At 31.1% G+C, this 16,761-nt stretch overlaps 1 protein-coding gene across 1 annotated transcript in view; it reads right to left on the reverse strand.

Moving 5' to 3' along the window:
• Positions 1-4,023: 4,023 nt before the first annotated feature.
• Positions 4,024-16,761, reverse strand: part of LOC129221950 (rho GTPase-activating protein 19-like) — a 64,062-nt gene continuing 51,324 nt past the window's right edge. Inside the window, exons 7-9 of the mRNA XM_054856348.1 lie at positions 12,167-12,250; positions 10,916-10,984; positions 4,024-4,261 (exon numbers count right to left, since the gene is read on the reverse strand). Coding sequence (XP_054712323.1) covers positions 4,091-4,261; positions 10,916-10,984; positions 12,167-12,250 — 324 coding nt within the window. The 3' untranslated portion in view covers positions 4,024-4,090. The remainder of the gene's footprint in view (positions 4,262-10,915; positions 10,985-12,166; positions 12,251-16,761) is intronic.

The raw sequence follows: 16,761 nt of genomic DNA on the forward strand, positions 1-16,761 counted from the left end.
AAATGCAAACAATAAACACATAATGGATTTACAAAATACACACACACACGGCAAATCCATGACAAAGCAATGGATAGCTTTTGTTATGAATCAAGCATTACAAAAATGCTTGATTCATAACAAAAGCTGTATGCAGTTACACCTTGAAAATTTTGTGGATTGTTCAAGAAATCAGTAAAGGGGGAGCAAACAAATGTGGACTTTTGCATCTTTGTGGGAGCACTTTAGGCTAGATACTTTAGAAGTACTGGAAATTTTTTTTTAGCAAGATTAGAAACATCAGAACTACCATGAAGCTGCTATTTACCCCTTATTATGCTACTGTAATGCCTACACTCTTTGTGCTGTGTTGTCTAAGAGAATGATAAACTACACTGGTGGGACAAAATTAAGAGATGGATGGCATTTTCACACATTTCTCGGAAAATATCACATAAAACCTGCAGAGTTCGTTCAGGGTGGCGACAAGAACTGGAAAAAAAAGTTCCCTGACTTTTCCCTGATTTAGTTCACCAAATTTCCCTGATTTACATTATCAGTGATAATGTTTTCCTTTCTTTGCCCTACCTGAAAAGCATTGCATATTAAATAAAATAGTTTTTAGAACGGTTTAAGCTGTTAATTAAAAATATATTTTGAAAAGATGCTCCTTTTTTACTTCCTTTTACAAAAAAGGAAGTACTGTATTCGCAAAAAAATTTTCACTCAAAAATCGGCCTTAATTTCCATTTTTCTCGCTCCTGAATGAATGTTGAGTTTTTTCGACCCGACTACACGTGGATATATGCCTAGGAACGTACAGACACCCGAAATATCCATTTCGACGACCCCGAGTTAATTAGAACGAATTTTCTCGTGACGTCTGTATGTGTGTATGTATCTCACATAATTCAAAAACGGTATGTCCTACAACCGGATTCTTAGCGAATATTCATATGGAGGGAACCTGGGACCTGATACCATACCAGTAACATCATGGAATGGAACCATTATGTTGGTGGAGGAGTGATGGTTTGGGCAGGGATTATGCAAGATACCCGCACTCCACTCCATGTGTTTGACACGGGTTCCGTGAGCGCCCAGAGATACGGCAGATCCTTCAACTGTATGTTTGTCTTTTCAGGGGTTCTGTTGGCCCTGAATTCATTTTTATGGATGATAATGCCGACCACATAGAGCTGTCCTGGTTAAGGAGTATCTGGAAAATGAAGATATCAGGGTTCATACTCTATTTGGATGAAAAAGTTCCATGACCTTTCCAAGACTTTTTCATGACTTCAATGAAAAATTTCATGACCTCGTTATATGAAAAGAATAGCACTATTTAATCTCAAACTTGGTAATATTTGGAAATGAGTGTTAGCAAAACGTCTATATGAATGCCACAGCCTCATTGAAGCACTTACTCGTAATGGAAAAAATATAAGTGCACACTTAAAAAACTATTCTTATTTGTCTTCACCATATAAATTTAAGTAAAGTAAAAATGCAGTGAAGCGAATGTGATGATGCTTAAATGTCTGATTTTTTTTTAAACAGGAAGAATGATATTGAATGGGACAAAGGTTGAATGAGTCACCACTGTTTCAATAAATTTGCTTCAAAAGTTACCTTTTAGTGTCAACAGTGTCTTTAATCATTCACATAACTTGACAGTATTTTGGTTCTTTAAAGTAAAGCCACATAGTTTAGTTATTTATGTTTCTAAACCAGATCTTTTTTGAAAAAACCATTCAGTAATGAATCAATCTTCTGATTCAAAAGTATATTTGTTTTGTTTACAAATTTGCATACAGTCAAACCTTGATATCTCAAACCTTCTTATCTCGAAACCCTTGATGTCTCGAAACAAAAATTTTCCCTAGCATTTTCTATAAAAACCCTTATGTATTTTCCATAGTTATCTAGAAATTTATTTTTCGAAACCATTGATATGTCGAAATTTTTGCACAGAAGCAAGTTTCAATTGTCGTTTTGCTTTGGCAATTTTTGTAGTAAAACCAGTTCCAGAGACAATTGCTTAACGTTTTTCATCCCTTTTCTTGGAAATTTTGTGAATAGGGGATTGGCGCAAGATAATAGGGGAGTGTTGGCATGAAGGGTGTGCAGTGTTTTCCCCAGAGTTTAGAATCGTTGTGCATTTCTCTCGAACATGTTGTCCACTTCAGGAAAGGGGTTCGATTTTTCGTCCATCAGTTTTCAAGTGAAAACGGAAAATGCGTTCCTCATTTTCATCATTCAGCTTTTTTAAATCCTACAAAATGGCTGCTGAGAACTTTTTGAATGTGAGGTTACTGGTTAAAGATGAAATTAGAATTTTTAAATTTTTAAGTGAAAAAAACCAAGTTGAAATTGTTGTTCATTTCAAAATTTCATCCTGTGCACTTTCGACAATTAGAAAATTTCAAATCTAGTGAAATATTGAAGACTACTTTATCGAGCATAATTCGAAGTGGTTCCATAGTACATATATAAATGCATACAGCATACGTGTGTGTAAATGTGAGAGTTACTAGTGTAATTTTTTACCTGTGCACTTTCGACAATTAGAAAATTTCAAATCTAGTGAAATACTGAAGACTACTTTATCGAGCGAAATTCGAAGTGGTCCCATAGTACATATATAAATGCATACAGCATACATGTGTGTAAATGTGAGAGTTACTAGTGTAATTTTTTAAAAACCTTTATAACTCGAAAACTCGATATCTCGAAATTTTTCCCCGTCCCGAGAGATTTGAGATATTGAGGTTTTACTGTATTTTCAAATGCATATAAATTAGTAGGTTCAGAAATTCCAGAACAGGTTTCATTCCCGTCATTGAACGTAGCAGTGGGTTGCATGGATTAGTTTTGCATGCCGTATGTTGGGCACTACTGTTTTAGAGCATTAGAATTTCTCTTTTTCTGTATTCTATCGCCTGACTTAAGATCTTTATTTTCTAAAACATTCACCATATTAAGATAAAGTCTGATAAATTTAATAATAAAGTCCTTATGAGTGATGGAATCGAACTCACATGCAATTGAATTGCTTTTTTTTGAGTGGGCGTGGCAAAACTAAGAACGTGAAATTTTGCTACTACAGAATATGAAACAAAGAAATGTTGAAAATAACAGAAAATTCAAAATAAGTGATGTCCAGGCAGTAAAATCACATCGCAAAAAATGGCAAGTGGCTGCAACAGAAATGGATGCAAAGAGATTTCAAAATTCAGATTTGATTTTTGGATCAGTCAATTTTCCATTTTTAATAGCTTTTATGTGCTATATCGTTAAATCACTCAAGATTTGTAATGCTCCTTTAGCTACTGTTCCTTTCTCTTTGTCCAGGACATTTTTCCATGACTTGAAATAAATTTCCATGACTTTTAATGAAAATTTCAATTTTCCATGACCTGTACGAACCCTGGATATTCATCAAATGGATTGGCCAGCCAAATCTACTGACCTTAACCACATTGAACATGCTTGAAATGCTATTCCGATACGCTATCCCCCACCCAGAACCATTCCAGAGTTAAAAACTGCTCTGGTGGAGAAGTGGGAGGGTCTTTTACAATCACTCCTAACTCTCTTATTCACAGCATACATACTCGTTGTGCATGCTGTCTATCTGTCACAGGTGACCGCGCGCCATACTAGAGGCGCCCATACCCCATACAAGCTTCACTTTCATTGGCATCTTTCATCATGATGTTCAGTCCGCATTGGACTGTTGGCAATAGCTCCTGCCAATGAATGGCGCTTTAATTTTTGCTTTGCACACATTGTCATACTATGAGTTATATCTATGCCAAATTTCATTAATTTGTATCCAGTATTTCTTGAGATATTTCTGAAAAGGCTTTCCAGCTCTTAATTTTGTCCACCAGTGTATTACGACATAAAATATATTTTCGCGATTTTAAAAAAACTATATTATAAAAAATAACATTTATACAATTTCAATATCTATAATACAAATTAATGTACAATTTCAATAATAAAATAACATTTGAGTATAGTTATTAAGTTCACATAGCTAAGTAAAAACTTTCAATTCAACTATTGCTAAGTAAAAACAACTATGAGCAACTCTCTTTCATTTTCACTCAACAGCTACAAATTTATGAACTTTTTTCTTTCTTGATGCTCGAAGGAAATTCTTTCTCAGCTCTGCAAATTTACTTGATTCTTTTCCTTCTAAGCATAAAGCTTCTACAGAAGAGGCTTTTGTTGATCCTGGTATTGAGTCTGTTGATTTTGAGACTGAATGACCCTAAAATAAAAATAATAATCAAATTTATTTTGCGGGAAGTACAATTTAAAATCTAATTGGATGAAGACATTTTAAACAGAATCAACCTCAGAAAAAAAATAAATAAATTTTTAAGATTTGAATATCATTTTTTTTAAAACTTACATTCATTGCACAATTTATAGTGCTATGAGGAAGAAGCTGGTAATTTTTTATTTTTTTGTGTTTTTCTCTGGTCATCTTTATTTTCTTCTACTTACATTTTTTTTTTCAAATTTTAATTTAGATCCTCCTTTTTATTAACTGTGTTCTGGTGATGGTAGGTGAAAGACGAATTGTGGTGTGGCAAATAGGAACAAGTGAATGTGTGTGATAACTATGGAAATAGCTGCTTCACAACAAGTTAAGTTGGTGTCTTAAAGCAAGAACTTTTAGCTAAAAGCAACTTGTGGTATTTATCGCTATGTAGGAGGAAACATAGATGCTAAACTTAGCTTTTCCCTTAACCCTTAAACTCATGCTGCATCAAATTAAAAAAAAAAAAACCTTACTCCTCTCCAGGAATATCAGGATCTTAATTCAGGGTAGCCACTCTCCCACTCAAACTCCCTAAGATTTCCAGATTTTCCAGAGTAAAATTTCTGAAATTCAAGATGTCTTACAACATATTTTTTGATTCTTTATTTTAATTTATTTTAAAACTTAATTAAATCACTACAATATGTAACACATCTATATATATATATATATGTATACACATACATAAAGAGCTATGCTTAATGTTCCTCGAAGCAGTGGCAGTGTTGGGGGGGGGGGGGGGGGAGGGGGGGGGGCGACTGCCCTTGCACTTTTTTCATCATCAAAGATTGCTTCAACGTTCATATTTTAATTTTAAAACATTCTGTGTGAAATTACCTGAACGTCACAAAATACTGTTTAAAATTTCAGTTTTAAAACTTCAATTTTGAAAATTTTCTGGGAGAAAATCTCTAAGCGCACTCCCTCCTTCCTTTCAATTTGAAGATGATCTAAATTTGGATTATAAAGACTCTAGTTTGAGGGGAAAATGCAAGAGAAAATTCCCCCCAAATAGCATAAGACTGCGTTTTTAAGACTCCAATTGAAGCAGAGAGAAGCAAAGGGATGCAAGTAGCAAAATTAAAAAATTGGAGATAAAAAGTACACATGGTAGGTGAACCTCTCCTCTGTCTTGAGGAAAGAGATGGTACTAGTAGCCCTGGTAGTTGCTGCTATACAGCATGATTTAGAAAAAAATTTCAATGAAAGCCTTCCTAGGATGTTATCTTTAAACACGTTTTACTCAAAACGTGAAAATGTCCACTTACATCCCTTTGCTTCTCACTGCCTCAATTTCTAAGTTAAAAAAAAAAAAAAATCTGGAGATCTTTTTCTGAAGTCCATTAAAGAAGTTCAAAATTGAGTCCTTAGGATTTTATCAGTTCAAAGGGGGGAAAAAAAAAGAACCTCCAAACCCTTTCGTTCCTCCTTAAGTCAATAAAAGAGAAGTCTGAAATAACATTTTAAAAGACATTTAGAAAACATTTTAAACTTTGCAAAACTTCTGGGAGCAAACCCCTTGCTAAGTTTGCTAAAGATGGCTTTAATTTGCGTCTTTAAGACATCAGTTTTTCCTTACCCTTACATTACCAAAGACAGTCCAAATTTCTTCGTTATTATTATTATTATTAGTAATTAGACTTATTTTCAAAAAAACATTACGAGGAGAACCCTGGAAACCCATTTCTGTTCCCTAAACGTTGACAAAACTCTACTAACACAGAGTTTTTAAAACTACAATTCCAAAACATTTACGGGAGAGAACATCAGAAGACCTCTCTGTCTAGTCACTAAAGATAGCCTAAAATAGTCTTCAACTTCCTAAAAAAAATTTGCCCCGCACTTATAAGCCCCACTCACCACCTCTGCCTACAAGCATATTTCAAGTTTTGTATTTTAAATCAAAATTGTTGACATATGTCCTTGTTGATAGCACATACTGGTTCCTAAAGTTTATTACAAAAATCTTTATTTTTACACTGTGATCATAAAAGATTCACTCATAAATATGCTTTGTCATGCATCAACTCCAATATGCAACACATTAAATGTCAATAGATGTTGCATATTATCTGTATTTGCTTATTTTTTTTATCGGATCCATTCAAAATTCATTAATAAACTTTTAATTTATTAATAAACCTATTAGGGAATGTGATCAATCCTAAATTATTCTTTTTTAGCCTACTTTCCCAGTAAAAGTCAGAAAAAGAAGAAAAAAGCATGAAAGAAGGCTTAATGAATCTTAAAAATATCGGAAAAAACAAAAAAAAAAAAAAAAAAAAAAAAAGTCAAAAGTAAATAAAATAATTAAATAAATACTGAAAAATTAAAAATTAGCATTGAGATGGGAAAAAATGTCTGTCGGTCTGCCTGTCCCCCCCCCCCCCTCCTAATAACTTTTGAATGAATAGTTCGATCTGAACAAACTTTTTTTTTTGTTAGAAAGATCTCGGCAAGAATACCTCATTCCCACATTTCACTTTTTGATTTGAACTATTTTTTGTTCAATTTTGAACAGTTCAAAAAAACTTAACATTAGCGCCTACGGGGAAACTGAAAGCTAATGCAGATTCCGTACTTGAAGGCCGATTTACTTCAAACAAATTTTGTTGGAAATAGCTCTTGACGCCAAACTCCAGACTTTGACTCCGAGAATTTAGGGGCATTTGACTCCGACTCCTGTGCCCGACAATTAATTGGACTCCGACTCCCTGACTTCGACTCTGACTTCGTAGCTTTGGCAAAAATTTATACACGGAGGACAAATGACTGACTCTGATTCTTAGATATTCGACTCCAACTCCTTTACCCCAAAATGAGATTGACTCCGACTCCGCAGCTATGGTTTTGACTGTGAAATAATTATTGTTGATCTGACTTGTTTTTATTTTTATGCTAAAGTTTTAATTTAGGTATTCAGTTTTCGGCGAATAAACTCGAAGTCATTTCTACATAAAGATTTGCGCAGACGATTTTTTTTTTTGACAATGAAAATTATTTTTTTAAGTTGACATTTTATTGTTTTTATTTATTTTGGTAAGTGCATTAATTCATTTAAAAAATTGTTTTTGGCAACAGGGGAAAAAGAAACAATTTTTTTTTTGATATGATGTATTTATTTTAATGAGTTTATGAATTTTAATTATTATTTTTTCGTTTTGAAAGCTGTTAATGATTTTTTTTAATGGAAAAAAGTGTATTAGCTGCTTTGTTTAAAAATTGCTGCTTTTTTTTATGCATCTATTTTTTTTAGATGAGTGAGGAATACTTTATTCCTAGAAATCAGCTTAAAGTATTTTAAAAATATGTTTGAAAAAATGTGCGATTTTAGCTATTTCTGAGAATATTGATCAGGTACTAGAAAGTAGTATGGGTATTCGGGAAAGTAGGCTTGTGTAGTTCTAGATAGAACTTCTTGTTTAAATAGATTGGATTTCGGATTTTAATTGTCTGATCACAGGGCTCATAGCAAGTGAAAGAAAAACATAAGAGTTTAAAAGGAAAAATGTAGGAGTTATGTAAAAAAATTTATAGCAAGTTCGAAAAAATATAGGATCTAGTGTGTTTGGAGCACATACACACAATAAAAAAGGAGGGGGGGGGGTCGTTATTAATACGATTTTTCAATGCATAAAGTCATAGCAACGAAAAATAACAGATGTGAGAGCAAATGAATTTTCATACCCACAGGTATAAGTGAAACACTCAAACAACAAAATTACTCGTTGGAGCACATTTGGAAAATCAATAGAATTCTACTACAGTGATCGCCACATATATGAAACATGTTTGTTCAAAGCATTTTGATTCAAAAAAGCAAAATTGTGTTTACATACAATTTAAGAGAACTTTATTTAATTTGTAGCCCAATGAGATATCATTAGAAGTATACCACTCATAAGTCACTCATAATATCCATTCTCTGATTATTTAAAGGATTTTATCGTAAAACAGTATCAAAAAGCAATTCTATAGTCCCCAGTATTGGTGCCTCATTGCTTCAATGCTAACACTAACAGTGAGAAAGCCAAGAGCACAGAAGTCCCGTTGACTCCATGTCTCTCAGTCTCGCCGGTTTTGTTAGACTTTTCATGAGAAAACCGTCACTAACATGTAGATTAAATGCATCTAACAAGATTATTTTTTCTGTTAAAAAGAAAAAAGTAATATGGATTGCATATATCTTTAAGTATTGAATATTTTTTATGTTTTTAAAGAAATTATAGCTGTTATACATATATTTTTTTAATGCACAAAAAAATCATTTTTCCCAGAAAAAGTTACAAGAGTTTTTAATTAATATTTGAAAAGTGTCATTTTGATTCAGGTGTCAACCATTTTATTTACGTGTTTCCGTGGTTATGCTTTTTGAATCCATTGTTTCTTTCCTTATTTTACATTTAATTTCTTAAACTTATTTGATTTTGTGTTTCCATGGTTATGCTTTTAAAATCCATCTTTCGCATTTTAATTTCTTAAAAGTACAGTAAACTCCCGATTATTCCCGGAATTGGGTGGCACAAGTGCCGCGGATAACCGCAAAAAGACTAAAATGGGGGACAAATCAGGTAAAAATTGTCCTATCTCAAATTCTTAACTGTATTGATGCATAACACTTTCTGCAAACAGTGAAAATATATATCGAGTACAGTACAAATGTTTTGTATTTTTGCACAACCGAACTTAACAAACAAGTGTATGTACGATGAAGAACGCACAAAAATAATAATAATAATAATAATTAAATTAAATTAAACCAATCAATCAAGCAAAAACGACTGAGTGTAAATTTGCAATTTTTCAAAAAAAAAAAAAAAAAGCCACTCGTATTTGCTTTTTACTGCGAAAATACATGTTCGTGATTGTTGATTGATTCGCGGATAATCCACCCCGCGGATAAACCGCTCGCGGATAATCGGGAGTCTGCTGTATTTTAATATCTGTCGTCATTGTTTGGAAGGGTAATTTTGCATGGTGTTTTTTTTTCTTTTATTTAAGCCAGATTGTTGAATATATGTCACTTGACACAATTTTTATTCTTAAGGTAGACCGGGAAAAGTCGAGCAATGCAGCTCTTAATATATAAAGATTTGAAAGCTACTGTTAATGAGATTTTATACTTTTTTGTTTGTTTGGCAAAACATTTATTATTGCCAAAGAAAAAACATCCTATTCACGTGCAAAAGGGCTGGGTTCCGGAATTGTGGTTGCTTGGGACGTTAGGCGCTGAGCAGTTCAGTCTAGGATTATTGTTTTAAGGCAACTGTTAATGTAATTCATTGTTTTGGCGATTTGTTTTGAAAGAAAAGAAACTTTTTATTTGTTTTTATCCGAGTGAAATGTACGACATTTTCTTCTTTTTTTCCGTTAGACGGATCGATTATGATAGCGTGGTTGCTGGACGAGTTTGGTGATAAACAATAGAGTTGTAGAACTATTTCTACATTTGAAAGATATTATTTGATGTCTGTTTTTGTTTATTTGGCGAAACATTTTAAATTGCAAGAAAAACCGCTTCACTCGCTAAATAGAGTTTTAAAGCTACTGTAAATCTAATTTAATGATTTGATGAAAAGTTTTAAAATCCAAAGAAACTTTAATATTTTTTTTTTTGAAAAGGTGTGTACACATTTTATACAAAGAAAAATGATCATTTTACATCAGAGGAGGAGGAGGCGTCAATTTTTTTTATTTAGCAGACTTCCTTTAAATTTTTAGCAGGGCATTGCTGTGCGGGTACTGCTAGTATTTCATAAAATAAATAAATAAGTAAACAGAAGTTTAGTTCATATGCTAACATTAAAGATGTAACAGTGCACAGTGAAGGGGCAAAGAAGAAAACAATGGATCAAAGGTTTTTGCACTTTTGGGTAGCATTTAACATCCATTGAAAAAAATATAGAAGTTAGTAAGAAAATATAGGAGGAGTATAAGCCCATTGCTCATGCTTAAAATTAAAAAGAATAAAATAAAATAATAATAATGTTTGATAACTCTAGCGTTTAAATATGAAAACATTTTTCTTTTAGAATTCTATTTTTAATTTTCTGTTCACTTTTTTTTTTCCTTTCTTCTTCAAAATGTTTATAATTTTTGATATCTATATCCTTTAAATATGAAAAAAATTTAAGTGTGAAAACATTTATCAAGATACTAAAATAAAAAATTAGTTTTTTTGCAAAAGTTTCAAAATTTAGTACTTACAGCCGCAAGACACTAACTTGCTTAGAAAAGGTTCTTTAATCACCTCAATGGTTCATTAATAATGTTAGTGTTCACAACTCAACATTATTATGCCTGTCTTAATGAAGATGCTACAGAAATAGCAAACAGCCAGACAACTTACAATTTAAAAAGAAAGTTTGAAAGGCATTAAATTACATACTCCAAAAAATGGGTTATGGTTTAGGTTAAGATTCATTAGGTTAAGCCAGTAAGAACAAGCCAATTATAAGCAATAGATTTGAATCTAAGAATAGTGCTTTATTCATTGAGAAATAAGGTCAGCAATTAGATAGCTTATGTAAAAAGCTTCTTCAAATTCATGCTCTTAAGAAGACTAACACATTTTTCAAAGTACTAAGTTATGCTTACCACATCAAAAGCTGAATGACGAAATCCAATTTCATCTCTCCTTTTATATGAGCTTTTCATAAGATGTCTCTGGATAATAAATAAATCATTTTATTTTAAAATTCAAGCTTTAAAAAGTCTTATTACATACTAGTTTTTATAAATCAAGACAGCAAAAGGGTGTAGTAAAGCATACTGCTATGCTAAGCACAAATCTGGTATAAGCAGTTAAAATTTTACTACTTGTTTCTTTGATTTGTGACTTAACTTTATGTTCAATTTCTAGTAGTCAGTTGTAAGGATGATACTAACTTACGCAAGTGTGTATTTTTTGTACAGAATTAATAAAAATAGCTTTTATAACGCCTTCAATGTATTATTAAATAATACTGAAAACATCTTCTTTATTTAGACTGAGAGACTTAATTGTTGCTTTATTTTGTTACTCCCACATGGCTTGCCTGTGGTAGAAAATTGAAAAGGCAGTTGATTTGCTTATATTTTACAGGTAATTTCTGTTATGCGTTCAGTAATACTGTTTTTCCAGATCTCTACATTTATTCAGCAGAAGTGACAATTTGTCCCTTACGACTACCTGTTGCTTAGACTGCATGTATAAAGAAAAAAAGAAGCAACCAAAGAGTTTATTCTATGAACTGTGGTTCAGACAGATTTACTATTATATATTCTTATACTAATAAGCACAAGAATTTGGTAGTCGGCATAAATTCATTTCAGAACCAGTTTTTAAAGATTCCTGAATTTATCCATGCTTTCTTTTGATGCATGTAACACAGGGTAGTAATTTCTGATTTTTCAGTTTTGAAAAAGTTCTAGATTTTTGGACCTTCCTATTAAAGTCAATGTACACTTTTTGTAGGGAGCATATTATTATTTACAACTATTTCAACAAAGTAGCAAAACTGCTCTTCAGAAATGTTTTTCTGATTTAAAATAATTTAAAATGCTGTAAAACTTAAATATGTTGTTTAGCAGTAAGTTACCGCCCATACGCCAGGGATAGGGGCAAAATTACATGCAATGTACCAGACAGCCCGGTTATCACATAATGAGACTGCAGTTTTGTTCTTATTATAACTCCTCAGTCTAGCCTAGTGAATAACTGAGCTGGAGACAGATATCATCTCATTGATGCTGAGATTGCCAACAAACTGGTAGATGAAGTGAATTTACCTTGGTTAGCAAATATAAGTGAATACCTAGCATAGATAACAAAACAATTACTATTTAAAAAAACATGAATAATTTTACTTTAAGAGTCTCTCCAACAGACCGGCTTCTGAAATGCTTTCTACTTGGCTCACTGGGAATGTCACTAGGATTCTCCTTTTGAAACTGAAAGATGTTATGCTCAATGTAGTAAAGAAAAAATAAAAACAATAAAAATTGCAGTAAAAATAAAACAATGTACACAAAATAATTATTAGCATGCTATAACAGTATTTAACAAAGATAACAATGCATAGAATAAAGCTGTTTTTCAGAGTGAACAATTTTCTTAAAAAACAAACTATCAATGCAATTTGACTGTGACGAATTTTTATAACTTAAGTTTTAACTATTCAAATAAATAACAAAGTAACCATACATACATATACTAAAGTACACACAGAATTTTCGTATACAGACCAATGCATAAAAATCTATAGTTTTTCAAGCACAGCAGGTAAATTATGAAGTAAAAGAATGCACATTCCTTGATTTCAAATACTCTCATTGATAATAATTTATAAAATATCCAGCACTGGGGTTATTCAAGATAATAGTTAAAACACCCATACATATTTTAAACTAAAAACAATGATTCAGTAGTCAAGACACATGAAAAGAGGGGGCTATTATGTTTAAAGATACAAAATTGCAATGTTAATGCAACTATAATGGAATTATGACGGAATTTTTTTTGGGTAAAAGTGTAGTTAAAGTAAACTACATCATATTCAATCAAAATATAGTATTTCATGATTAATAGGTGATTATAACTAAGAATAAATTGTATGGCATATTTATGCTACTAAGTCAAGAAGAAAGCAAATGTATATTTCACTGACTCATGCCCAGAGAATTTTTATCTATAAGGATAAAAATTTAAATGCTGCTGCAACATAATTAAATGGAATTTTAAAGGTTTTCTCTTCCTCTTTTTTTCGTTTGTTTTGGAGAAAAGCACAGTAGAATCTCATTGATCCAGATGAATAAGGGATCCAAGTCATTTGAATGAATGAAAGTACTGATGAAACACTATAACCTATAAATTGAGTCAAAGTACATAAACTACTGTTAACAGCAAAAAATTTTATTTTGAATTCAAGCAACTGAAATATAAAGATGCATAAGAGAAAATTACAAAAATAAAAAATACAGCTTACAAAAATGCATTATGATTTTAGTTGTGTTAGAAGAGACGGTTGAAGTGCACATTATATTAGAACAAAATATAAATTTTATTAAGGCACAGGGGAGGACAACTAGGCAAAAATTTTATGTGAAATTTTCTGTTAAATCAGAATGCAAACAGCTGAGCTTCACTGCATTTTTAAGCATTAAGCAGGCCTAGGAACAAAATAAGCACCCAAAAAAAGTAGAGAAAAGATACTTTAAACCATAAAAAAGAGACTAAAAGTAGACAAGCTCAGGCCTATTTTGCAGTGGCTCAGGGGCATGTGCCTTCCATCTTTTTGGGTAGAATAAATTTGACTAATCCATTAAATATTTTAATAGTATGAAAAAAAAAACTTTTATAAGTATTGTATAAAAATCATATTATATTTGAAAAAAAAAAGTTTGCTCAACAATCGTAGCCGAGGCACTGACTGTGTGTTATATGCCAAAAGCGTGATATTCGAATCTGTACAAAAGAATACATTTTGCTTTATAACTAGTTCACTTCAGATTCAAGGCGCATTTTAATAATTTTATATTTCAATTCATTCACCGACGTTTCTCTGATAAGATCAGTAAGATGACAAGGTGAGTTTGTGCTTGTGTGCTTAGCATTTATTTCAGGATGCAAATTTGAATTGAGGACTGCTATTTGAACTTATAAGGAAAAAGGAAATAAACATGGCACATAAACAGCAAAACTATAACATAATGGGTAAATGGTACCAATGTAATCTTAACTGCATAATGGGTTCAGAAACAAAAAGGAACACTTGCTGTTAAATTCAAGTTTTAACATTATTCTATACAATAAATGCTATAATGTATAATTGCTCAATATATGTAGTCTAGTTAATGTTTTTCCAAAAAACATGCCCAAGAGAATATATTTGGCTGAAATCCTGCCACATGAAATACAACTTATAAACACTCAATAAAAACCCATAGGTTCATTTATTAAGATTAACACTGGACAGGATTAACACTGGATTAACATGAATTTAAAAAAGTATAACCCAATGACAACCTTAGAAATAACTTGAATGATGACAATTTGAATAAATTTGGGTTCTCCACTCCCTCTCTCAAAAAATGCAAAAAAAAAAAAAAGTAAAAGATAATGTATTGATAACATATAAAATTTAAATTTTATTTTAAATCTAATATTTAAAAAAATTCTTCATTAATAGTTAAAAAACTAAAATTAATTTACTTAATGTATCAGAGATAATGTAAGAGCAAACCATTAATTTTTTTTTTTTTGCTTTATTTTTTAAAGTTCTTAAATATTCTATTTTTCTCCATTTGAAAAACAGCGATAGTAAATATCATACAAATAAGTTGTGTTTCAAAATACTACCTTAATTTAAAAACAAATAACAACCAAATAACTCGGCCTTTCAAATCTAAAATACTGTGAGCATTAATAAGCAAAACAAGAAAAGTTATTAAAGATAATTCATTCTAAGCCTGGAATATAGCAACATGATTTCTATAGTGGTTTGGTATGATAGAACAGAGCCTGCGCAAAGCATTTGTCACCACGCCAAATGCTATAAAACTATAACAGCAAAAAAACTTCAATTGGGCAAAAATATTGTCTAACATAAAATTCTTAGAAATTTCCACAAAAAACAGAAATAAGATTTTTCCTCAATCCTCAAAACTATTATTAGAAATTCTGTAATAAAAAAAAATTAAATTAGGAACTCAATGTCTAATGCATTGTTATTAAGTGTTTATTAAACTTAAGTGTAAACTGCATAATGAAAATAATAAGCACTTACAATGCATATTTTATAAAATTATTCCACTTTTCTGACTGAAGTGAAAAAAAAAAAAACAAATATTCACCGTTAAAAATTTATTAAATTTAGTTATTAAAAGTTTTGGAATAAGGCTAAAACTTTTAAAATTTGGCTAATTGTTGACTAGCAATTAGAGATCTGTAGTGCAGGCTTTGATAAAATACTTTAAAAAAAAAAAAGATTTCTACACTCTGCAGGATGCAACTTCTAACACAGCTAACAATTTTCTGCAAAGCATACAAAGTTGAAAGCTTTTCATTTATTTATATATATTTTTTAATGGATGCCTCAATTGCCAAATTGATTAACTCCACTTTTTAAAAAAATCCTCATTTCTGCTTTAATAGTCTTTTATCAATGCTTAGTATGTGAATTTATATTAAATTTGGGTTCAGTATCTTTCTGAGCATGTGATGGCAGAAAATGTAACACGAGGGCCATTACTCTTAAGGATTGACACCATCTTCTTCATAACTATTATCTACTTTTGTTTAATGCAGTTAGTCTATTTGTCAAGTGAGGCATCCAAATATCTCATTAGAAATTTTGAAATAACTATTTAATTTTAATTTATTCTCTTTTTCCAAGTGATGATCAAACAAAAGTGCTAATTTCATTCAAGTTCAGTCTGCAAAAAAGATCTATCAATAATTCATTAAGAATAAATTAAAATAAAAAGGCATTCTAAGCTGATATGATAAAAATAACTTCCACATTTAAAATTAATTGAAATACTCGCAGGATAGAAAAGGATTATAATATCAATTTTGAGAAGAAAAAACTTTTGCAGCTAACTTTTACTTCAATTTTGAAACAAAACTGAAAAGAAAAGTTCCTCAAAATATCTAACAAAAATAATAATAAATTACGCAAAAGGATTGAAATCTGAAATACAGCAAGCAATTTTCTGCAACACATGTTGCTAAGTTTGCATACTTCTTTTTATTACTTCATTATTTTTTAATTAATTTCAAATAATAAATCAAATGTTAATTTGTTTCAAATATGGTACTTTCCTTAAAATAAGTTTATTGCAATGAAAAGCCATTTCATACAAGGATGTGATAGTTTTAAAACTTAATAATGGTATTATTTTCGGATGCAAAAGGATTGAAGTCTAAAATACAATAATCAGTTCTCTGCGAAGCTCAAGTTAAATCAGGGGTGCCCCCTCCTTAGAAAAAGGGCGCACCGCCGCTAAATTTTGCAAAAACCCCCTCCCCCCTAAAAAAAAAAACAAGAGCCTCCCCCCCCCCGTAAAAATGAAAAAAAAAAAAAAAAAAACTCTCAAAACAACCCTCCTTAAAAATTTCAGTGTCGCAGTCTGTGCCATGACCCCCCCCCCTTGGTCGGCACCCCTGGTTAAATAAATACCTTTGTGCATGAAAAGTAAAATAAGAAATAACTACGTTAAGTTGGCATAGTATTATTATTTTATAATTTTCAGTTCTGTTTTTTCAATGCTTTTCAAAAAATGTTTTATTTAAACTTTAAACAAATTAAAAATCATATGCTTATTTCTTTCTACCCTAAAACTAAGTTCATAAAAAAAATAAAGTAATAAAAAAATAAATAAAATTGAAATACATTATATTGCAATAAAAAACAAGCTATCCTACACTGGCATATGATTGCTCCAAACCTAAAAAATATTTG

Source organism: Uloborus diversus, chromosome 1, assembly GCF_026930045.1.
Source record: "Uloborus diversus isolate 005 chromosome 1, Udiv.v.3.1, whole genome shotgun sequence".
NCBI classification, from domain to species: domain Eukaryota; kingdom Metazoa; phylum Arthropoda; class Arachnida; order Araneae; family Uloboridae; genus Uloborus; species Uloborus diversus.